General features: G+C 38.3%; 1 protein-coding gene across 8 annotated transcripts in view; it reads left to right on the forward strand.

Moving 5' to 3' along the window:
• MAP7D2 (MAP7 domain containing 2) overlaps positions 1-20,646 on the forward strand; it is an 82,284-nt gene that overhangs the window by 60,001 nt on the left and 1,637 nt on the right. For 4 of the 8 annotated variants that reach the window (XM_064407516.1, XM_064407510.1, XM_064407515.1 and 1 more), the window contains 11 exons: positions 55-177; positions 2,987-3,135; positions 4,214-4,341; positions 12,017-12,249; positions 12,617-12,743; positions 14,630-14,834; positions 14,952-15,056; positions 16,232-16,285; positions 17,228-17,306; positions 18,005-18,191; positions 19,846-20,125. In XM_064407516.1, the coding sequence (XP_064263586.1) occupies positions 55-177; positions 2,987-3,135; positions 4,214-4,341; positions 12,017-12,249; positions 12,617-12,743; positions 14,630-14,834; positions 14,952-15,056; positions 16,232-16,285; positions 17,228-17,306; positions 18,005-18,191; positions 19,846-20,095 (1,640 nt within the window). In that variant the 3' untranslated portion in view covers positions 20,096-20,125. The remainder of the gene's footprint in view (positions 1-54; positions 178-2,986; positions 3,136-4,213; positions 4,342-12,016; positions 12,250-12,616; positions 12,744-14,629; positions 14,835-14,951; positions 15,057-16,231; positions 16,286-17,227; positions 17,307-18,004; positions 18,192-19,845; positions 20,126-20,646) is intronic. The other 4 variants (XM_064407511.1, XM_064407513.1, XM_064407512.1 and 1 more) reach the window with 2 other exon arrangements.

Consider the following 20,646-nt stretch of genomic DNA (forward strand, 5'->3'; position numbering starts at 1 on the left):
ATTGTTTTATTTCTTTGTATTTTAAATTTTATTTTATTTGCTCCCATCCTTCAGCTCACCGCATGCATCTTAGTCCAATGGAAAACTTTATTGTTTCTCGACTGCTGACTCCCACACAGTCATCTTTAGCCAGAAGCAGAAGTACATTAATGCTTTCTGAGCAGTACAATACTCCAGGTAAAAATGTGACTTCCTCACTTTGAAACCATTGAGGTTTGTGTTCAGCTGCATTTATGTAGCTGCTGGCACAAACGGAGTACTATGAAACAAATGGCAATTTACAGGACAGTACAAAATCAATGATGAACTAAGTTGTTTCAGATAACAGTGTATTTAAAATCTTTGAAAAGCACATTATCTTTTCTGTGCTATTCTGAATATCTGTTTTAGAAAAAAATCATTAAAACTGCAGACTATTAAAAAAATAATATATTAATTTAAGAAACAGGTTTTTAGACAAGGATGTGACAACTCTCAGAGGCTTTGATTGATTTATTAATGTCAGCCCTGTCATACCCAAATAGCATGTAGAACAAAAATCCCAGTGCACCATTGAGACTTAATTATTTTTACCAGGGTTCCAGTTTCTATCTATTAAGTATCTTTTTGCCTTTAACTGTGTGACTGTGTGTATGTGACTCCTATATATATGTATAGGTGTAAATACACATACAGAAAACCAGACTATTGATAGGAAGGTGTCAGTTCCAGAAATTATTGATCTTTAAGGGACGATAGTTACCATTCCTATGTGTAAACTAATAAAACCATTATTTTGCAAACATCTACAAAAATAGTGTTTCCAGTTCTGCTACTACTTGGGCTAGTACCTGACTTTGAGTAGTGTCTGCTTATAAAGCCATACTTGGTGATAGCATTGGCTGAAACAAGACAAAAGTTTAACAGCCCCTTTTACTTGTAATTGAACACACAAACAAAAAAAGAGCCCCAAAGCATGCACCCAAATGCCTGTCTGCAAAAGGAAACACTTTTCCAAGATTAAACTATTTAGATTGTAAAAGACTGATCATCTTTGTGATGGGTGTTTTCACACATCTTGGTTAAAATGGGCTTCAGTTCTACATCTGTGCTTTTCATGCAAAGCTATTTAAAAATGAATTGCTAAGTAAACCTGCTTTCCCTTGTGCATTACTTCTCTGTTCAGTGCATAGGGACATTGATACTGAATGCCTCTAAAATTGCTTCCCTTGTTTCTACATTAAAAACAGCCTCTACTGGAAGCAGAAATGTTTTCATATAGTACTTGAGAAAGTGCCCAATTTGATTACTGCTCAGGGACTAGCAACTGTCAAGAGTGAGCAAAACCCAAGTCAAAATTAGATCAGTACATTCTGCTTAAGATTTTAAGCTGAATTGCTGAGGCCACCTGTGGTTGATTTTTTTTTTTCTGTTTTGTATTTGATATCAAAGAAATCAATAAGGATGACTTTTGTCCTTCTTCACTCATTTTGTTTGTAAACTCTCATGTTTATCTCTTCATCACAGGATCTTTAAAGTAATACACTGGCATGTCTGACAAGGGTACAATTTGTTCTGAAAACTGCTTTTTCATTGAGCTGAAACAGGGCTGCTGATTTTGGGAAGAGCTTTTTGAGCAAGCATCCTCTTGTCATTTCCCCACAAGGCAATCAGGCTGTAGCGCAGGTTGAAAACAACAGAGGCCATTGACATTTTGTCAGTAATTGCCAGCAAAACAGTTGAGGGATGTCTCCCATTTGTCATTTATTTCTCACCATAGAAGTCACTTCTGAATAAGGAAGAGGGATCTTCCTTACCAGGAGCTCATGCTGTGCCTCCTGTCATTATGCTGGGGTCAAAATTGCTCTGCTACTGCATTTTCTGTATGCTTAGAAATGAGGAGCCTCAATTTCAGACTCTACAGCAACACATTATTAATGTCACACGAAGTCAAGATATTCAGGCAAACAATTGTTACTGGATGCATAATTCATTCTTTTAACAGTTGAAGTAAAAATATTTATCTTAGGCAGCTTTTAAGTTTCTGAATGTTTTTATTAATAGACAGTGACCTGATGCCAGTTGGTTGGAAAGTGGGCCAAAGAGTACAAAGGTCCAGTTAAACTTCAAAGTATTCAAAAAGACTTCATAAAAATTTTATTAGGGCTGTCTCTAGTAAAAAATTTGGGAATGTGACTTTCTTTACATTAGTGCATAATTGCTATTTTTTCCAAGTCAATACCCCTCTTGACTTTAGTTGACTAAAATTGGAAACATTCTATCACTTGATTGCAATTAGTGTCTGTCTTATTGATAGAACATATACTCTGTTGATTGTTCTACATGTATGTGAAGGTTTCATCTTAGAAGGCAATATGAACAAAATCAGGAGTAAAAAATCCTGATCATATTGCAAGTAAAACAAGTTGCCCTATAAGTTGTAATGCATGTGTCATGCTCAAATTTATGTCTCTCTCAAATAACTGAAATACCTATAGCAGTATTTAGTTTAGATTTGGGGGGGAGGTTTGTTAATTTTTTGTTTGAATATTATTTGGAAAGTAATTAATTAGGAGCTTTTGCATGTATAGGGTTTAAAAAAGACAAAGCTCCCTATGCTTCTGTCACCTTGCGTGTTCTGCAGTATGCGTTCAAAAGTCACCCAGTTAGCGTTATCTGCTTACTCTTTATCATATGCAAAGGAAGCTGGACGACTTAGAAGAAAAAAGAGTCACAGTATTAGTCAATTGGTGATTCAAAAGATACATGAAGAAAAGAGTATTCTATTTTAGAGATAATTTTTTTCCTATAAAATGTTTCAGTTGAGACAGTTTTAATAAACATGGGATCATGTTGAATGCATTATATTGCGATATTTTAAAACACTGAAAACCACTTTAAAACTACCTTTGAACATTATAACATAAAAGTATGCTGTTTTCTCCCCTCCTTTACTTCCTCTATCCGTGCTCCTTTTTGCTCTTGCTATTGTACTATAACTCTTTAGTATTCCATATCTGTCCTCGTGTAGCACCAGCTAGTCCTCTTAAATCTCCCTACAAGCCTTCCCCCACCCGAAGCACTGACAGGAAGAAGGCAACTTCACCCTCCACTGCCAATGCCATGAAAGGGGCACCTGCAGCTGAAGTTACTCAGGTGAGTTTGTAATGGTTTTGATATCACTGCTGGGTAAACTGATGCAGCTTCTGCTTGTTATCTTTCCTTTTACATGAATACAAATGAAGTGTTTCCCCTGCTATAGGAAACAGCAGTAGAAAAGTAAGCCCTGCCAACACCTGTTGCCTTTGTGCTCCTGTTAAGGAGTATTTTAATATCTTCTTCCTCTTGGGAATCAGTGCTGAGTGCTGGTATTGGAACACCAACACTCCTGTTTTCAGAGAACTGAGGCACTGAAGTGTATGGTTTTGGACTTGCTTATAACTTCTGGGAATGGGGATGACAAATAGAATTCCCTCCTGAGTATGACTGTCCAGGCTTGCTGGTTAATGATAAAGCTTCATATATTTCAGAAATTCCCCAAGTGTATTGATAATGCCTTTGTTTTACACCATTTGCTTTAACTCTTTCTGTGGACATTTTTAATGCTGTTTGCTTAAAAGATGCATTAGCGATCCACTGTAGTTTCCAGAAAAGAAAAATCAAGTCCCTCACCTTTGCTGAGTCTACACAGCTTAAGGCATGCTTTAAAAAAATTCTGTTAGGGCTGTAATATTCACGTAAGGTCCTGTATCTTATAATACTTAATGATAGGGGGATTCATGCCATGTAAATTAGCTGCAGGTGAGAGAACCAAAGCTGGGAGTAAGGATTTGTGTAGTGTCATTCTTAGGTGTGATTCAGTGTTACATGCAGCAACATTTCTCTGAGATGCCTGTTTGCACTGCTGATCTTATCTAAGCAGGAGCATATGGATGATTTTGAAGATTTCACCCAGTGCCACCACCCCTCCCAAGAACTCTTGCAGAGGCTCTGATGTGTATTACTTATCTGAAATTTGCATGCTCTGCCCATGCAAGACAGGGGTGGGTGTGTGCTATGGCTACGTAAAATAAAAAACTATTAATACCACCTTACTTGTGAGCTGCCTGTTTAAAAAGCTTTTACAAGTGTGCCACACAAATCTCTTTATATGCCATCCTGCTAATAAAGCAATCAAATGCATTTTTGATTTATTGATCCTAATTATGGAAATTAAAATGAACTGTGCTTCTAGACTGAGAAGATAAAGAAGGAGAAGCGGCCTGCAACACCTGGTTCATCATCTGGTATGGGATCTCCTCTGAGAAGGTCTGATTCTCCTGCTGCCATGTCCAGAAGATCTGCATCGCCTGCAACACCTAAGTATGCTTTTCTTATTAGTGAAAAAATATCCTGTGAATTTTTCATTACCTCTAAATAAGGCATAGATTCTTCCTTCCAAAGGAACTCCCTTTGAAGTGTTGTATAAAATCTAGTTAATTTTACTAATACATATGCACATATACAGATGAGATATGTACATATACATATGAAATATGCACAAATACAGATGGGTGAGAGGAGAGGTGTAGATGGCAAATCTGATATCTGTAATAGTGTTAGTACCCACTAGAGACAGCTCTCTCTACCTTTCCTCAGTCTTGAAATTACAGTGCATTTCATTATTCATATGAAATTTTACTTCATATTTATATTTAAATATGGGGGGGGGTTTGTTTGGTTTTGAAGAAACTGCCTAATGTGAAGAAATGCACTCATCATGAATACTAACTAGAAATTCCAGCATTTAATATATGCATTTCCTATTGTTGGCATGACCATCTGGTGCCATAAATACACTTAACTATGTGTCATCTAAACCATTAGTTTTAACCTTTGCTCATTTGCAGACCTCTGTGGTTTTGTTGCCTTATTTTTTTAATGCAGAGCTGTGGATCTATAGCATATCCGGGCTTGCTGACAACTGACTTGCTTTTCTTGATTGTCTTTTGCTGAAAACTGTTTTATGTGTACCACAGCTTGAAACTCAAGTCTAAGCAAATGGGTCTCCAGGTTTCTTAGAGCAGAATATTAAGTCTGGCTCTAATGTAGGAGTATGCTAAAGTAGTCCTCGTCTACAGTACTTGCCTAATTTATTTGGCTGGTTGATTGTTCTGGACTTTCTCTTAGACCTTGTTTGTGGGTGCCACTTCTGTCTTGAAAATTGTCTTATTTATCTTTTTTAATCTGAAGCTGGCCATATTTTGAACCAGGCTTGATGATCCTCTTTCTGACAGATTTCTTCTGCCTGAAAAACCAGCTGGTGTTCCTTTTCTCTTTGAGCTCTGAGGGCATAGCCCTTTAGTGGGGGATGATTTTGTGTGTGAATCTGATGTTAGACAACATAAGGAAACCATCTGACTCTCAGCATTTTCTGGTTTAGACATCCCCTTGCATGTAACTGGGACACTGCATTTCTTGGTTTTCCTTATAAAGATACAAATTCTCAAACTTTCAGTAATATACATGTCATCAGATTCTGTGGTGTGAACTACATCCATTTTATGAATAATTTATTGAAATGCAATGGTAATGACAGTCAGCTTTCTTATTACAGTTTGAGCAGATCATTGTCTAGTGGTACTTTGCAATATAAAGTATAAAAAAAAAAGTTTGAGCTCTAAGACTGTATATTATACTGCAAGTACTGATATTCCCTGCTCAGAATACATTTTTCAGTTTGTTCAGCCAGTATAAGAGAAAAAAAGAGACCCACCAAGAGACACATTTATTTAAGCAAAATGATTGGTGGGGAATGAATTAGCTTAGTGTCAAGTGCTGCTTGCTGGGCAGGCAAAGGTTGGTGCAGATCATCAGAGAAATGTCCAGTGCTTAAAAGAAAAAGTTCTTGGGAGGCAGCTCTTCAGTGCTTCATGAAAAAGGTATGCCCAGTCTTAATTTGAAGCACTAATTTCCATAAAAGATTAGGAAATGATGGAGAGTTTTTTCCAGAGGTGCAAATTATAATAAACCTTGTACAGTGAAATGTTTTCATGCCTATAAGGAATACTGTTTCTTCTAAAAACAGCTGCTGCATGGAGGAATTAAGAAGCCTGCTGGTGGGTGTCTCTGTGATTGTGAACCACAGTAGTGATCCCTTTTTTCGCCCCCCTCCTTCTCTTTCTCAAGGGAATCTGATTCTGACCATGGCTAGGAATGTATTGCCGAGCATTTAATCTTAACGTGGCCCAATTAGAACACCCTTCTTGACCTTATGAGAGATACAGTAAATGGAGTTTAAATCCATGTTTATTACTGATTGCAGAGAGTTCTGCTTCAGCACTTTCAAAACTTCCCCTCATAATTCTAAAATTAAAAGTGTCCTAATGATCATATTGTACTATTATGTATAGATTATAATAGTGATAATATATGCATTTTTCATGCAACTCAAATTCCACTGTTAATTTTCATTGAGGAGATAGGCTTTTGGAACCTTCCTTTAGATTGTATAATCTTTACTGCCTGTATTTAAATCCACTAACCAGCAAGATCATTATCTGACATTCAAGTATAATTTTAGTCTGACTAAATAAATATACACTCATTCTTCTTGCAAACCTAACAATCTTTTACATGTTTAATCATTCTCCTTCTAGCACACTATATGACTGAAAAAATACCCTGGAAGAAATAAGAATACATATTGTACAGCATTAGAATTTAGTGATCCTGCATAGCACCTTAACCTGTAAAGCTGTTGAGGAAAGAATCAAGTATAGCCAGTACATGACAATTAGCCGTATGCATTTCTTTTCTTAAGAATATGTGACTTGGCATTCAAGTTTTCTTGGTATTGTTCTAGTTACCAGTTCTTCACAGTTGTCATCTTGGTTTCTGAGTGGGCAGTAACTTGTCTTCTCAATACGTTATTTCATTATTTATTAAATAAAAGGTGCCTTTAATCATGGTAAAGTAACTGAAGCAGGATCAAACAAGACAATAAAATTTCAGCCTAAAGAGACCCACTGATTAATGGTGGAAGAGAGTTTATTTATGTAATTACTGCAGTAATTGCATAAATAAAATACTAATGTTTTGAATGGGCTAAGCTTACTGAGAAAGCAAAAAAGGTCAGCCCAAAAACATAATATCTGAGATGAGTGAACAGATACAGATATAAAAAGGAGAAAAGGGGAAAAATCAAAATGTGCTGAACAACAATTGAAAGCAGGGAAGGAATTCAAAACATGATGTTATTTGGAAAAGTAAATACGTCAAGAATTGTCACAGAAAGAAATCCAAAACTATTATTTTGAATCTTAATGTGGATAAGATGAAAATTAATGGATTAGAGTGTTTGAACAATTGGGAAATTGTCTTTAATCTTTTTCAATTGCTATTGGATACTGATGGTGCAAAGTGTTCATTTTCTTCAGATCTTTCACAGGATCAATAATAACAGGATGAGAGGTTTCAGTAATTTTTTGTTTTATGCTTCATCTTGGAAAATCTGTACATTAATTTGATTATTCTTGCAGTATCCCTCAGAGAATAGGTAAGTGTGCTTTCTTGTAGATCAGGAAGGCAATAAAGCCTGTGTCCTTCACATGCCTTTGGGTAAATAGTCCCTAAATAAATCAATGGCACCTGACTGAATCAAGAAAGTAGAATTTAGTTTTAAGTATCTTCAGATGAGCCACAGTGTAAACCAGGGAATAAAACTCAAAGCTCTGACAAGCCTCTGTGTCACATTCTTTTGCCAAAGCATAACCTCATGAGAGAAGGAGAAAGGGAGAAGGGGAAGGTGACTGATGGGTGGTGCTGCTCATGGGTGGTGGTTCATGTTCCTTTCCAGAGCCAGGTTGGTCATTGTCCTTTGCTCATGGTTTCACTAACTGAAACCCTCACCTGGCGGGCCTGTTGGGTGACAGTCCCCTGTAGCCTGGGGGAAACACTTTAGATGTCAGAAATGTATGTGCATGCTCAGTCAAATTGCAGAATACTGATGGAATATGAACCTAGACTAGTAGGAAAAAAAGTGCCCCTCAAACTTGTAAAATGTTTAAAAATGAGTTATTGGAAAGGTGTCTGCATGTGGTGAATTCCCCACAGAAGTACCTTCTATGTCCTGCAGTGACCCATTTTTGATTTTTACTTTGTATGTGCTGCATTTACTACTCTTAGTTTTTGTGTTGACTTGGAAAGATGAAAACAGTGGGTAGAATGTTGGATCAAGAGTGTTTTGAGGGATTTTTCAGCAGTTCGCTAGATAACAGGCTGGTTCACCATTTAAAAACATCTATAATAATGCAGCTATTCAAAGACTATTCTACAGACCTGTGCTGAGTTTTTTCTCTTTTAAGAAATGTGAAAGAGAAATGAATCTGTCTTTGATTACAAAAGATCAAAACTAAGAGTGAAAGAAAGTTGCTTTTGAGAAAGTGTCACAGGTAGAGCAAAAATAGCTTGGATCAGAGCAATGTCAGAAAGCAGGCTTGAGAACATGCGGGTCCTTGGTGTGGTTTCAGCAGAGTTTTTGTTGAATTAATGGGGAGAAAGGAGGAAAATAATGCAGCTCTGGCATTGCTGAAGATTTCTGATTTACAGTCAGCCTCATAGACAGCCATAATCAGTGACCTGCCACAGATCTGGCTTTTCAGGAGAGCATGCTGTTCTCTGCCCTGCTCTTTATGGCCAGAGCTGGGTGTGACATCTGATTTGTGTGCTACACGTGTTTTATTTTCTCTGCTTAGCAAAAGTAAGCTCAGAACCCCTCACCTGCTCTTCCTGAGACATTGTTCTGCAGAATGGACTATCCCTTTCGTAATTAAATAGGAGCCATGGTAATTAAGAATCAGTGGATGCTCATTGATAGAGGTTCTAGCAGAGCATGTAGGGGACAGCTTCTTTCATGCTGCTGCCCTCATGTCAGCTCAGGGCAGTTAGGTGAGAAAACTAATGTCTTCTTGGAGAGAGGAAGGTGCTTCTGTATCCCCTTGTAAAATCCAGTTACTGAGAATGAGTAAGCTGTCTGACCACTGACATGCTACCACTTCTTGGACTTCAGTGATTTGTTATCTTAATTCTCTAATCCTTATCAGGCATAATTCTGTGTTTCCCACTTTATTACCATGATGTAAACCTAAAAAGGCTTCTATACAAGTGACTATATTTTTTTTCTTCTTAATAATTCCATTTTTCTGCCTTCTCAATCAACTTTGGCTCTTTTTGGTGTAAAACAGCATAACTTAAATGCTATTTAGGAGGAGTGCTTTTTCCAGTAACAATTCTGCCTGAGTCAAGGAATGTTAAAGATGCTGAGTTGAGAGCATGTTTTAAATACAATTAAAATACAATGTTAATTTAATACTTTCTACTGGCATCCAGTAAATTATATAAAAATTCTGAAACAATATTCTTATTCCTGATGGACTTTTTCAGCTTTGCACTTCACACACTGCATTATTCTCATCCTTGCAGTAATCAGTCTTCTATGTTTCTCACTTTTAGCTACTTTGTATGAAACTACTATTTTCTTGTTGTTCTGGTCTAAGAGCCTGTAGCACTTTAGTTAAAAAAAATTACTGTAAGTCTAAAAGTTCAAAGATGCAGTAGCTAAATAATACATTCAGCACATGTTTCTGATCCACCAGCTGAGTTGTACAACCAGTCTGCTCTAATGCCTGTGCAGTGCAAGATATGTGGCTCTCATGACTAGACTCCTTCCTACCGACCTCTTTGATTGTCATGTCTTTATTAGAGAACAATTACTTCTGTACTAATACTGAGAATGACTCAGCCTTAGTTATTAGCCTGTTTTGCTCCTTCTGTCACAACAAGTTAAATCAAAAGCATTGCAAGGAACGTGCGGTAAAGTTGAAAATGTGAACCAAAGACAGCAAGAAGGGACTCTGCTTTGAAGTGTCTAATTAGGAAGAAGCACCCTCTGTGCTGCAGAAAAATATGAGAAAAATGTTTTCTATTTACCAGTTGTATTTTTATGAAATACAGTTGGAAATTACTGCAGTGATGAGGCACATGTGAGATATATATGTGTAGGTGGGGCCTTTGCTGTCAGAAGGACCTGGAATTGCATCTGTAACCTAAAGAGGAATCTAAAGACAACGCTAAAACCAGATTGGGTCAACCCAACCAAACTCCTTGGCTTCTCTCATTGTTGTTTTCTTCAAGAACTGAAATCAGACTTGCTTGTTTACATCTTCCAAAGCCTACTTCTGTCATGGAACAGCAGGAGTCATGGGTGGCAGCAGGACAGACAAGGACAGGGACCTTGCCCATAGCATCCCATCCCATGGCAGGCAAAAGAAGTGACCAGGGTTTACCAAGAGCCCGGTGACAGCCAACAAAGGCCTTACTAAGGCAAGTGCAAGGACAAGCCAGGACATCACGTCAGGATCAGCAGGTTGGGAAGCCAAGAAGAACAGGCTTACCTACAGCTGAGCTCAGCCAAGGACCAAGGGCGAGGAGCTGAGCTGACAGGGAGCTCCTGGGCCTGCGGGCAGGGGGTACCTGAGCTGAACTTCAAATTTAGTTGGGTGCTAATGTTCCTGCAGCCCGAGGGCTTTTGGACTCTGTGGTGGCTCTTCAGTGGGAGTAAGAGAGTAAGGATGGTGCAATATTCTGCAGTGTTTTCCTCCCCACAAACCAGGCAGCTCTGAGTGAGCTCCTTGTAGTCTAATGTCTCAACATCTTTCAAATGCAGTCTAATATGGTAGAAAAGAGCCCTTTTTTCTACAGAATTCATGAGTTTGGGAAGGAGTTATATAAAATATCTTATTTTTATTGTCTGCTCTGTAATGCAAATACTGTTCTAGTTATAATAGTCTCTGACCACACAATACTATAGTTAGATCTGTACAAACCTTGGCACTCCAGTCCATTAATTTGTAGCTGCTGATCATGTTTTTCTTGTTTGTGGTCTGCCAGAATGAGTATAGTCCGGAAAGCATATTATGGTATATGAAACTCTATATAGTGTAGATGAAAAAAGTGATAAGGGATAATACATTTATATCATAATTGCATATCCAGGAAGAAGGTTAGAAATACATGTGTAACGTTCACTTTAATGTAAGATAATTTATTCTAATGAGACTCACATAAATCATTATTTTAAGATTGTAATCTCTTTATTCTTATACTACTTAGTCACACATCCCAGCCTTTCTTAATGTTACAAGTGCTAGTTACTGGTGTTACATGAATAATGAATAGCATTTGTGTGTAGTTTTATGTTTCCTGGTAATCTGTTCTCTTTATGTGCACCTATTTTCAGTGAATATCAGGTATCTTTACCCTTCCACTTTCCCAGAACTGACTTCAGGGCTATCACTTCACCTGAAGTGTGCAGCAGCCAGATGAGCAATGTGCTGCATTGCTGCTGTGCATCACCATCACCACAAGTGCAGCTTCTAAAAAGCTGCAGGTGCTGAGTTTGGAGTCTGGAGTCTGTTGTGTTGGTGCTGAAAAGAGCACTAACTCAAACAGTGTTGCTGACAATATAATGGTTTTATCAGTTCTGTCTCTTTCAGTACCCAGCCTTACCTTTGTATATACAGATATCTGGTGCTGTTTTGGAAAATCAGATACGATTGGAAAAAGACCATGGTTGGCAAGGTGGTATTCAGATGAAAGCAGCATGCTGTAGCTCATTATGATTTCCACAGACAGAGAGCAGCCATAGTTTTGGTTTACATGTTGAGAAGGACTGTAGAAAAGTTGACAGAATTCTTTTGAAATGGGCATTGCTGAAATCATTGGTTTAGGTTGTCCAAAATTTCCTATCTCTCACCTAGACCTTAGACAGTGTTATTGCTGTATTTTAATGGCAATTTTCTGTAATCGTGTACACTTCTCTGTCAGTTTCGTGCATTTTAAGTTCTGATTGCATCCAGGTGGTTCTTTTCAGTATTGTGCAGAACAGCTGACACTCCTCTGTAGCTAGAGACAAGAAGGAATGAGAAATGTGAAGATGGAGTTTGATTCAAAGCTGTGTAACATCTGGCCTTGTTTGATTTTTGTTTTCCCTCATCAGGACTGTTGCAAAGACTTATCCTCAGTCTCCTAAAAACACCAAACAATATCCAGCTTCTCCTGTGAAGCATCGTGCCACTTCCAATAGCAGCCAGGAAACACCTAAAAAGAAAGCAGACAAGGAGAAAGAAAATGTCAGTCACCTGAAGTCCCCAGGAGCACGCACTGATGACGTGGGCCAAGTGGCTCCTGAGAAGCACGTGCCTTCTGCTGGAAAGGCTGAGAACAGTGAAGGTGAGCCTTGCTGCAAGGTGTTAGTGCAAGGTATGATGGGTCCCTGAGACTTTTAAATGGTCATGAGCTGTTCTTTTCATGAGGCTGCTCAGTCACAGGTTTATGAGAATGTGTAAAGATACATACTGGAACCTGTGAATACACAATTTTCATTAATGTACCAAAAGCCAAATGTACCAGTTGTTAATGAAGATGTGATGCCCTTATCTATTCCATCTTCTTTCTGCTGAAAATACTGAAATGTGCTTTTAAAAAGGTGTCTCACCACTCTGAACCAGGCCCATTTCAGCTTCTGTATGAACCTGGAATTGCTGGGCACTCTGTTTGTTCCATGCCTGACTTTCCATCCTTGGTTTTCTTCTCCTAGGGAAGATCACAGCAGGAACAAGTGATGCAGAAGAAGCTGCAAAAATTCTAGCTGAAAAAAGACGACAGGCACGCCTGCAAAAAGAACAAGAGGAAAAGGAGAAACAGGAAAGAGAAGAACGAGAAAGGTCTCTGTTGCTTTGTGAAAATTATAACCTAATAATTTAACCTGTATTGCTGAAGATACAGGTTGCTTGAAACTGTGGTAGTTTTGGAATCAAGAGGCTGCTTTATATGTATTTGTTAATTTCTTTAATTTCAGACTCATTTCACTGGTGTCTTTTGCAGTCTCTGTGATTAGTGAAGTTAAAAAATAATAATTTGGCCTCTTCAAGAACCCTGAATAAATTAGTACTTTTCCAAATAATTTAGGCATGTCCATGCTGAAGTGTACTGCACACTGCATTCTGGGCATACCTGAAGTATTTTACATTGTAAAAAAATATTTTAGGTGGCTTTAAATGAGCTAGATCATGTAGCAGAAAATGTCTTACAGCAGCAGGATATGCATAAAATGGCAAAGCTTGAATCATTCATAATTAACCTGAAGCTCCTCTTCCTGCCCAACTCTGCTGCAGGCATTGAGGGCAGAGTGTGGGCAGAATGAAGGTTGCTGTCTGAGCTGTGAAGTTCTGGCCCTGTTCTGGGAACAGGCTTTTTGGTGGTTTTCCACATGGGATGCTGGTTGCAAATGTCAGCAAACCATGCACTTCCTTCAACCCTGTAATAATAAATCACTAATTCTGCATGTCTAGATTCAACTTTGGGTTTTCTTACTACAGACACAGTGGGCAGGGTGGAAGCGCAGAATAGAACTCTCCAACTAGTTAAACTTAGAAAGGGGTATGTTTATTGACAGCACCAGACACATGGGAGCCATCTCCCAGAATCATGTGCAAAGAATCACAGGCTCCAGCTCTCCATTTATCTGAAAAGTCTTACATATTCATGTAATTCCCAAAGTGCCTAATGCATATTCATTACCTAACCCGCCCACCCCACTTCGTGCTGAAATGTGTTATAACCGAGTCCAAAGTTCCTTCACACTTACACAGTCTTTCACCTCACTGGGTTGGTGGGTTTTGAAATGGGTCGTGGTCTTCTGAGGTCAAAGTGTCCTTTTACTTTTGCCTTGTTGGTAGGTTTTGGACCCCTTGCCTGTAGTTCAGGTTTGGGAGCCCATGTGCAGGCTATGATCCTCTTCTTTTTCACAATTAAATCCACATCCCATCCTGCTTCTTTAAACATAATAAAGACAGACAGGTGATATGTCACTCTCGCCTTACCTACTTTATCTGCTAATAATTAACTCTCCCTTATTATTTCTACTCTTTGTGCTATACTCTTACTTGTTTCGATCCCCCTAACTAAATTTAGTTAAACTTTTAACTTTTTCAGTTTCTTTAAACCCTTGATTCAGGGTGGGAGTGGAATGACCAGCTCCTGCCATTTTGGCCCTGATAGAATGATAAGAATAATCACTTAAGAAACAATTCTTAAGGAGCAAGATGCCCCTCAGTGGGCCAGGGAACAACACAGGGGGGGTTTAGACCCACTCCTTTCAGTGTTCCACTGTGTTTTGTGGAATTTGCTGCTACTCATCCCATCTGTTTATCTTCAGATGTAGCAAAGGATAAAAGAACTTGCTTGTTTATAGATACCAGCATTCTGGGTATCAAGTACAGGGGAAGAGGTTTGTCTTTGTTCTTGAAACTTAATTTTATTATTGACATTCTAATTGAAATTAGAACATGAATGTTTTCTTTGATCACACATGTTTTTTTCAATGGAAATGATAACTTCTATGAAGTATTTCAGGCATTTAAAGTAAGATTGAAGTAAAACCTTGATAGCAACCTGAATTCTGAGCATGTGCTCAATGTCTTCACTGTATCCTGGCATCTTTAATGAAAATATGTGCTGATGCACGTGTTACCAGTTAGTGATGTACATTCAATAGGATTCATGCTAAACAAGATGAAGCCTTTTAAACCTTCTGTTACATTTTTTGCAGGCTTGAAAGAGAAGAGCAGAAAAGAAAGGCAGAAGAAGAAAGACTTCGTCTGGAAGAAGAAGCTCGTAAGAGGGAGGAGGAAAGAAAACGTGAAGAAGAGGCAGCTAGAAAAAAAGCAGAAGAGGAAGCCAGAAGAAGAGCTGAGGAAGAACAAATGCTAAAGGAAAAGCAAGAAAAAGAGCTCCAAGCCAAGCTTGAGAAACAGGTATCATCTCAAACAGAAATGTGAATTTTTTATACATGTTAAAAAAATACTTCTTAATATTTGTTACTCTGCCTGAAATAAATAATGGCCCTAACATATTTTACACATTTTGATTAGAGGGAAGAAGCAGAAATCAAAGCCCGTGAGGCAGCTGAACAGCTTCGTCTTGAAAGGGAGCAAATCATGCAGCAAATTGAGCAAGAAAGGCTGGAGCGGAAGAAGGTGAGTATTTGCATCTCAGGATAATTATTGCATTTCTTGTTTAAATACATAACCCAGGAAGCACCCAGTAGTATCTAATAACAATAATCTGGAGGGATTAGAGGTGAATGGTTATGGCAAACGTAGTATTTGTTACTTGCCTGTTAGGGGAACATGGACATCAAAATTTGTAACAAAGTGGAATTGCCTGAGGCAAATGACTTTCTCCGAGGCACTGAGCAAACACAGAGCCAGCCTCTACCTGAAAGTTAAATGCCTGAGACAAACAAGGAATGGCATGCCAAGGCAAATGTCAGTTGCTGTCCAACCCAGGACATCACTAACTACTGAGAAACATGAGTGACTTTGTTTAAATCTTGCTCAACAAAAGCTCTGTGTCATTCATTGAGAAAGTTTGTGATTAACAAACAGTTTTCCCCCCACCTGGCTGTCTCTGGTAGCATTATGCAGAGGAACAGGATTGTCTGGCCACTGCTGCACACGGAAGTGGCTGAAGCTGCATAAATTAGCTTTGTTTACAGCTGTGTGGCAGGAAAGAGAACAGCTGCAGAGCCCCTGCCTGGTTACAAACAATCATCTATTCATACATGTTATTCCAATATGTTTTAAACTGTTTGCCACTGAACTGGAGGCATGTTGCTGTTGCAGATTAGAATATCAAACCAAAGTGTTTTACATCTCAAATAACATTTTTTTTAATGAAGAAAGAAGGAAAACAGAAGTATTTTAGGATAATGCCTTACACATTTCTAGCAAGAATAACTTCAGATATTTCATTTTGCTCTTCTATTCCAAAAAGCCTAACTATTTTTAAAGGCACTGTTTGGAAATAGTTGGAAAAGCACCTAGATTAAAATAACTACTGTTGGTTTTAAATAAATGTCTTGCTCCAGAACTGAGCATAACTCATAGCTGCAAACACCTGATATTAAAATACTTGTTTCTAAAGTTCATCTGCTGAGAAAGTCATGCTCTATAAGATCTGGTAGGTTAAAGCCAGCTGCAAGATGTTTTCCATCTTTAAGTTTCTTTATTTTTCTTATTTGTTCTCCCTTTTCCAAGACAGGCAGAGAGGATGTCATGACAGTAAAGAAAAGGTTCTTTGTTTTTTTTCCCGTCTCTTATGTTACATATTCTGTCTGCCATCTCATCCTGAAATTTATTTTGATTTATAGAGAATAGATGAAATAATGAAGAGAACAAGGAAGAGTGAAACCCCAGAAATAAAGGTATGAAACATTATGTGGTTGCAGATTTTTTTTGTTTTGTTTTATTATCATATGTGGAAATTAAATTCTAGGGTAGTTCCATGTTAGTAAGTGTACTTAGGTACACTCTAGACCCAAATTTTAGATGCATTTCAAACTGAGAATAACTGTTGCTGTGCCACAGCCACTGCTACAGAGACACAGCTTTTATGCAGCCTTTGCAGGTAGGATAATTGTCCCCCTCACTACTGCAAGAGGCAGCAGCTCGTTCCTGCATGCTGGAGCTGTAATGTTTGCTGCTGTTGATGCATACCAGCCAGTGAATTAGTTACTGAGCACTCATTCCCACATTCCTGACAGGGTAACAAAGAAAAGAAGGCAGTTGTGTCCAGCTAAGGAGTGTCCTGATCTTATCACTGAAGGGGTATCGGGGACAGACAAAGGTGATACAGAGACTCCATCATGAGAAGGCATGAAAAAGCGCTTTATTATTAGAAATTCACAGTTCTTATAGAAACAATGGTGGACCTAAGACCTGATTGGCTTTTAGGAATTTTCTCTCACCTACTGGTCAAGAAGGGACAACTCCTTCTTGTAAACATCTTTGACAAACAGAGATTGCCTGCTGAGATTGAGATAATAATTGTTTTAAATTCTTTCTCTTAGCTTTCTCACAGCTTCCCAGGAAAATCCTGGGAGAGCTGTGTCTCTCTCTGTTCAGAAGATATGTGATTACCACACTAATCTACTAAGGAAACTGTTCAGTTACTTTCAGTGAATATTTTCTTTTTTAATTTAAAAAAATGCTATGCCTAACTAAAAAGGGGAAAAAAAGTCCTGTCTTGCTGTTGATGGTCTTTGTCACCCTGTGGCCCTGGGCAGTCTCACAAGTTTTAAGTCCAACCAGTTCCATGAAGGTTACAGTCCTCCCTCTAATACAGCTGAGTCATTACTTGATTTCAGAAGGAAGAGCCAAAACTGGAGATCCCATCAACTTTGAATGTGGAAAAGCAACCAAAGGCCCTTGTTCTCAACCAGCCAGGTAAAAATTGCCATACTTTTCTGACCCGTTTTCACAGTTGAATCTCTTCAGATTTTTTTGATCTGAGGCAGAGCACTGTGTATTATGATAAGTTCTTTGCTTTCATCTCAAAAAGAACAGCTGCATTTGCATCGGTGACAAATGTTAGAAACTGGAGACAGCTTTGCTTTGCCACTTAAGCAAAAGCAGAATAAAGTTTCTCCTCCGTTTTAGTACCTGATGCAGCATTTTTTGTAAATGAAAAGTTCTATTCTGCCAATGTTGGTGTTTGGTTTGATTGCTGCAACCTACCTTCAGATTTTGTAGGTAGAAAACTTTTGCACACAGCCAAGCTTTTTAGAGTATGACTCTAAATCTTACATTTAATTTCACTTCATAAGAAAAACTCCATATGCATTTTAAACAACAATTAAATAAAATATATCTGACATTATCTATATTTTGTTTACTTCCCCAGGCTAAGGTTTTTACTACATGACATAAAATATAGCATATTCTCTTCCTGTTTCCTCAAATTTAAAAGATGTAGCATAAAGAGCAGTTTTGGAGTGGAATAGAGGAATGACAGTACAGTATGATGAGTCATGGATTAAACTGAGTCTTACTGCATTGGCAGTCTTCCTTTCTACTCAATCTATAACTTAAAACTATGTAAATAATAAAGTTTCTGCTGTCATAACTCTAACTTTCTTTTACAGAGATCAATGGATTGGCAACCTGCCTGAAAAATAAAAGCTTAGAAAGTGCTGCTTCTGTAATCCCTTCCCAAGATGTAGTTGCTAATGGACTGAAGTCAGTTTCAGGACTTATTCAGCTGGAAGCTGTTGATGGGAAATCTAACAGCATGGAAGATTCAACAGATGAGGTTCAGTCCATGGATGTGAGGTACAGACCGGATCTACCTACAGGGCTGTGGAATTCATATGAGACACATGATTTTAGGTTTTGTTTGTTAATACTTTACTGCTTTCCTTCTCATGTGCCCCCACAGTGACAGCTGGGTGTGCACTGGATGTGTTCTGCTCCTGCCAGGATGCTCCTGGCTGTTTGGCACAAGAGCCACAAAACCTCATCTCACTCTCATGTATTTGGGGGAGGGAACTCTGAAATCCTTCCACAGTTCTTACTTATGGATTCCATGCAAGTTTGCCCAAACCTTTCAGACAGTTTTGTGAAAGCAGCTACTGTAGATACTGTTCTGATGTCACTATTTTTAAAATTTGGCTGCATAGCTGTGATTCATGAGCATTTCTGCCTCCATACAAACAAAATAAAGAAAATAATGGATGTAGAATTTTAAGTACTTAACAAATAGAAATGTATAGAAATCAGTAAATAACTTTGTGCTTTTAAAGACTTTCACATTTTGATCAAAGGATGTGCAGAAAAGAAGGAATTTTAATTTTAAGGTTTTTTTATTTGCATATATATATCTAGGCAGTCAATTTAAGGCTGCTAAGTCAAAGCTAGATCTGAATTTTAAACATGGAATTTTAATACTGTTCTTCCTCAATCAGTTGAACCTCTTATACTGTCTCAGTATTTCCAGCAAATATGCATAAATATATAAGAAATGCCCTGCTGGGACCAAGCAGAAGACTGTACAGCCCGTTATTTGGTCTCAGAAAGTATCAAGAAGAAAAACTAGTGAGGGAGAGCACATGAGCCTACCACTTCCTGCAATCCCAAATCACTGAAGTGTAGCCTCAGGGATATTGAGGGCACAAGTTTGTCTTGGCCTTTTAAGTGGCCACTGGTTGACATGTTGCCTTTGAGTTTTTCCAACTCCTTTTTTTTTTACCAGCTCTTTGTGTCTGGGACCTCACCTGGAAGCAGTCTGTGCAGTACAGTCTCACTGGTAGATTATGTTCTTGGATCCCTGTTAAACCCAGTTTTTTATTGGTAGCATTGGACACCCCTTACGTTTAGTGTTGTAGGATTTCATGTATGACAGTTTTGCCTTCAACTCATCCACCACCACATCACAGTTTAAATAATGTCTGTGAAAGCCTTCCTCTGCCTTCTCCAAACTAAAATGCACTAGCCTTGTTAGTCTCAGTAAAGCAGCTGGTTGGAGCATTTCTTGTTTAATTATGGGATTTCTATGTCTGAAGTATCTCATAAGGTCTTAAGAAATAACTTTTTATTTAAGATTTGAAATGTATATGCTTTAAGGAAGTGTTTGCAGGATCAGGACAGTAATGTGAAAGATGCAATAAACATTTAGGTAAAGGAATGGTGCAGGGACTGAAATAATGTTCAGTGAACTATCAGACATGTGGGTTTAGGAGATGAGTGCTCATGCTACACAGCTACCACAAACCTTAACCATTAAGGGATAGGTTAGGTATGACCTTCCATCCTGAACAGCCCAATATCTTTTTCCTTGGATTAGGACATTCTCTAGGTAAAAGCTTGCTGCAGCTGCCTTAAGATGCCTGGTAGTGTCTTAACAGTCAGAAGTTTAACTTGATTGTTGCTTAATGAAAAGTTAGAGACCTTCTAATTCTGTGTCTTTCTTCCTTTATCTTTTTTATAGCCCGGTTTCAAAAGAAGAACTTATCTCTATCCCTGAATACTCACCCATGAATGAACTCATGCCAGGTGTTTCTTTGGACCAAAATGGGACAAGTAATGCCAAGGCTCTTGAAGACCTCTTGGATTTCACAGGCCAAGCTACCTACTCCAAGATGTCCAGTGATACCCTTAGCCTAGATGACTGTAACAAAAACTTGATTGAGGGATTTAACAGCCCAGGACAAGAAAATACACTTAATTCTATCTGTTGACAGCCTTGCTTTTCAGCAGAACAGATAGAGGTACAGTATTGTGATAAACATCTTATGATAAATTGCTGTGATTACTTCCCAGCTTCCAGCATTTGTACATGGCAGTGTGGGGAGAGAAAGAAAGCTGTTCTCCTAGGTATTTAAATTCAACATAATCTTTGAGATTTGCAGCTGCCTGTGAATTGGCATCATATGCAAACTGACTGTATCATAGCAACCATAAGTATCTGGTAAATGGAAACATTTCCTTTAGGCATCCAGAATTTCTTCATTAATACAATACTTTCCCTGTATGTCTTTGGAGCCTATTTGCATGAAGAAAACAGTTAAAAGTGGGGCCAGTCTAGGCCATGGTAGTTATTGCTGCTGCTTACTCTTTTCTCTGCTGCTGTAAAACTTGCAGTGTAGAATGCCCTGAAAAGCCAGCATAGTAAAAACCCATAGTGGGCTTGAGTCACAGTTTCAAAGTACAAAATCATGGGTCAGGTTTTTTTGAAGAGTATATTCTCTAAATAGCAAAACTGAGGTCATCAAACTTGTGTAGCTGACTT

This window comes from Passer domesticus, chromosome 2, assembly GCF_036417665.1.
Source record: "Passer domesticus isolate bPasDom1 chromosome 2, bPasDom1.hap1, whole genome shotgun sequence".
In the NCBI taxonomy this organism is placed as follows: domain Eukaryota; kingdom Metazoa; phylum Chordata; class Aves; order Passeriformes; family Passeridae; genus Passer; species Passer domesticus.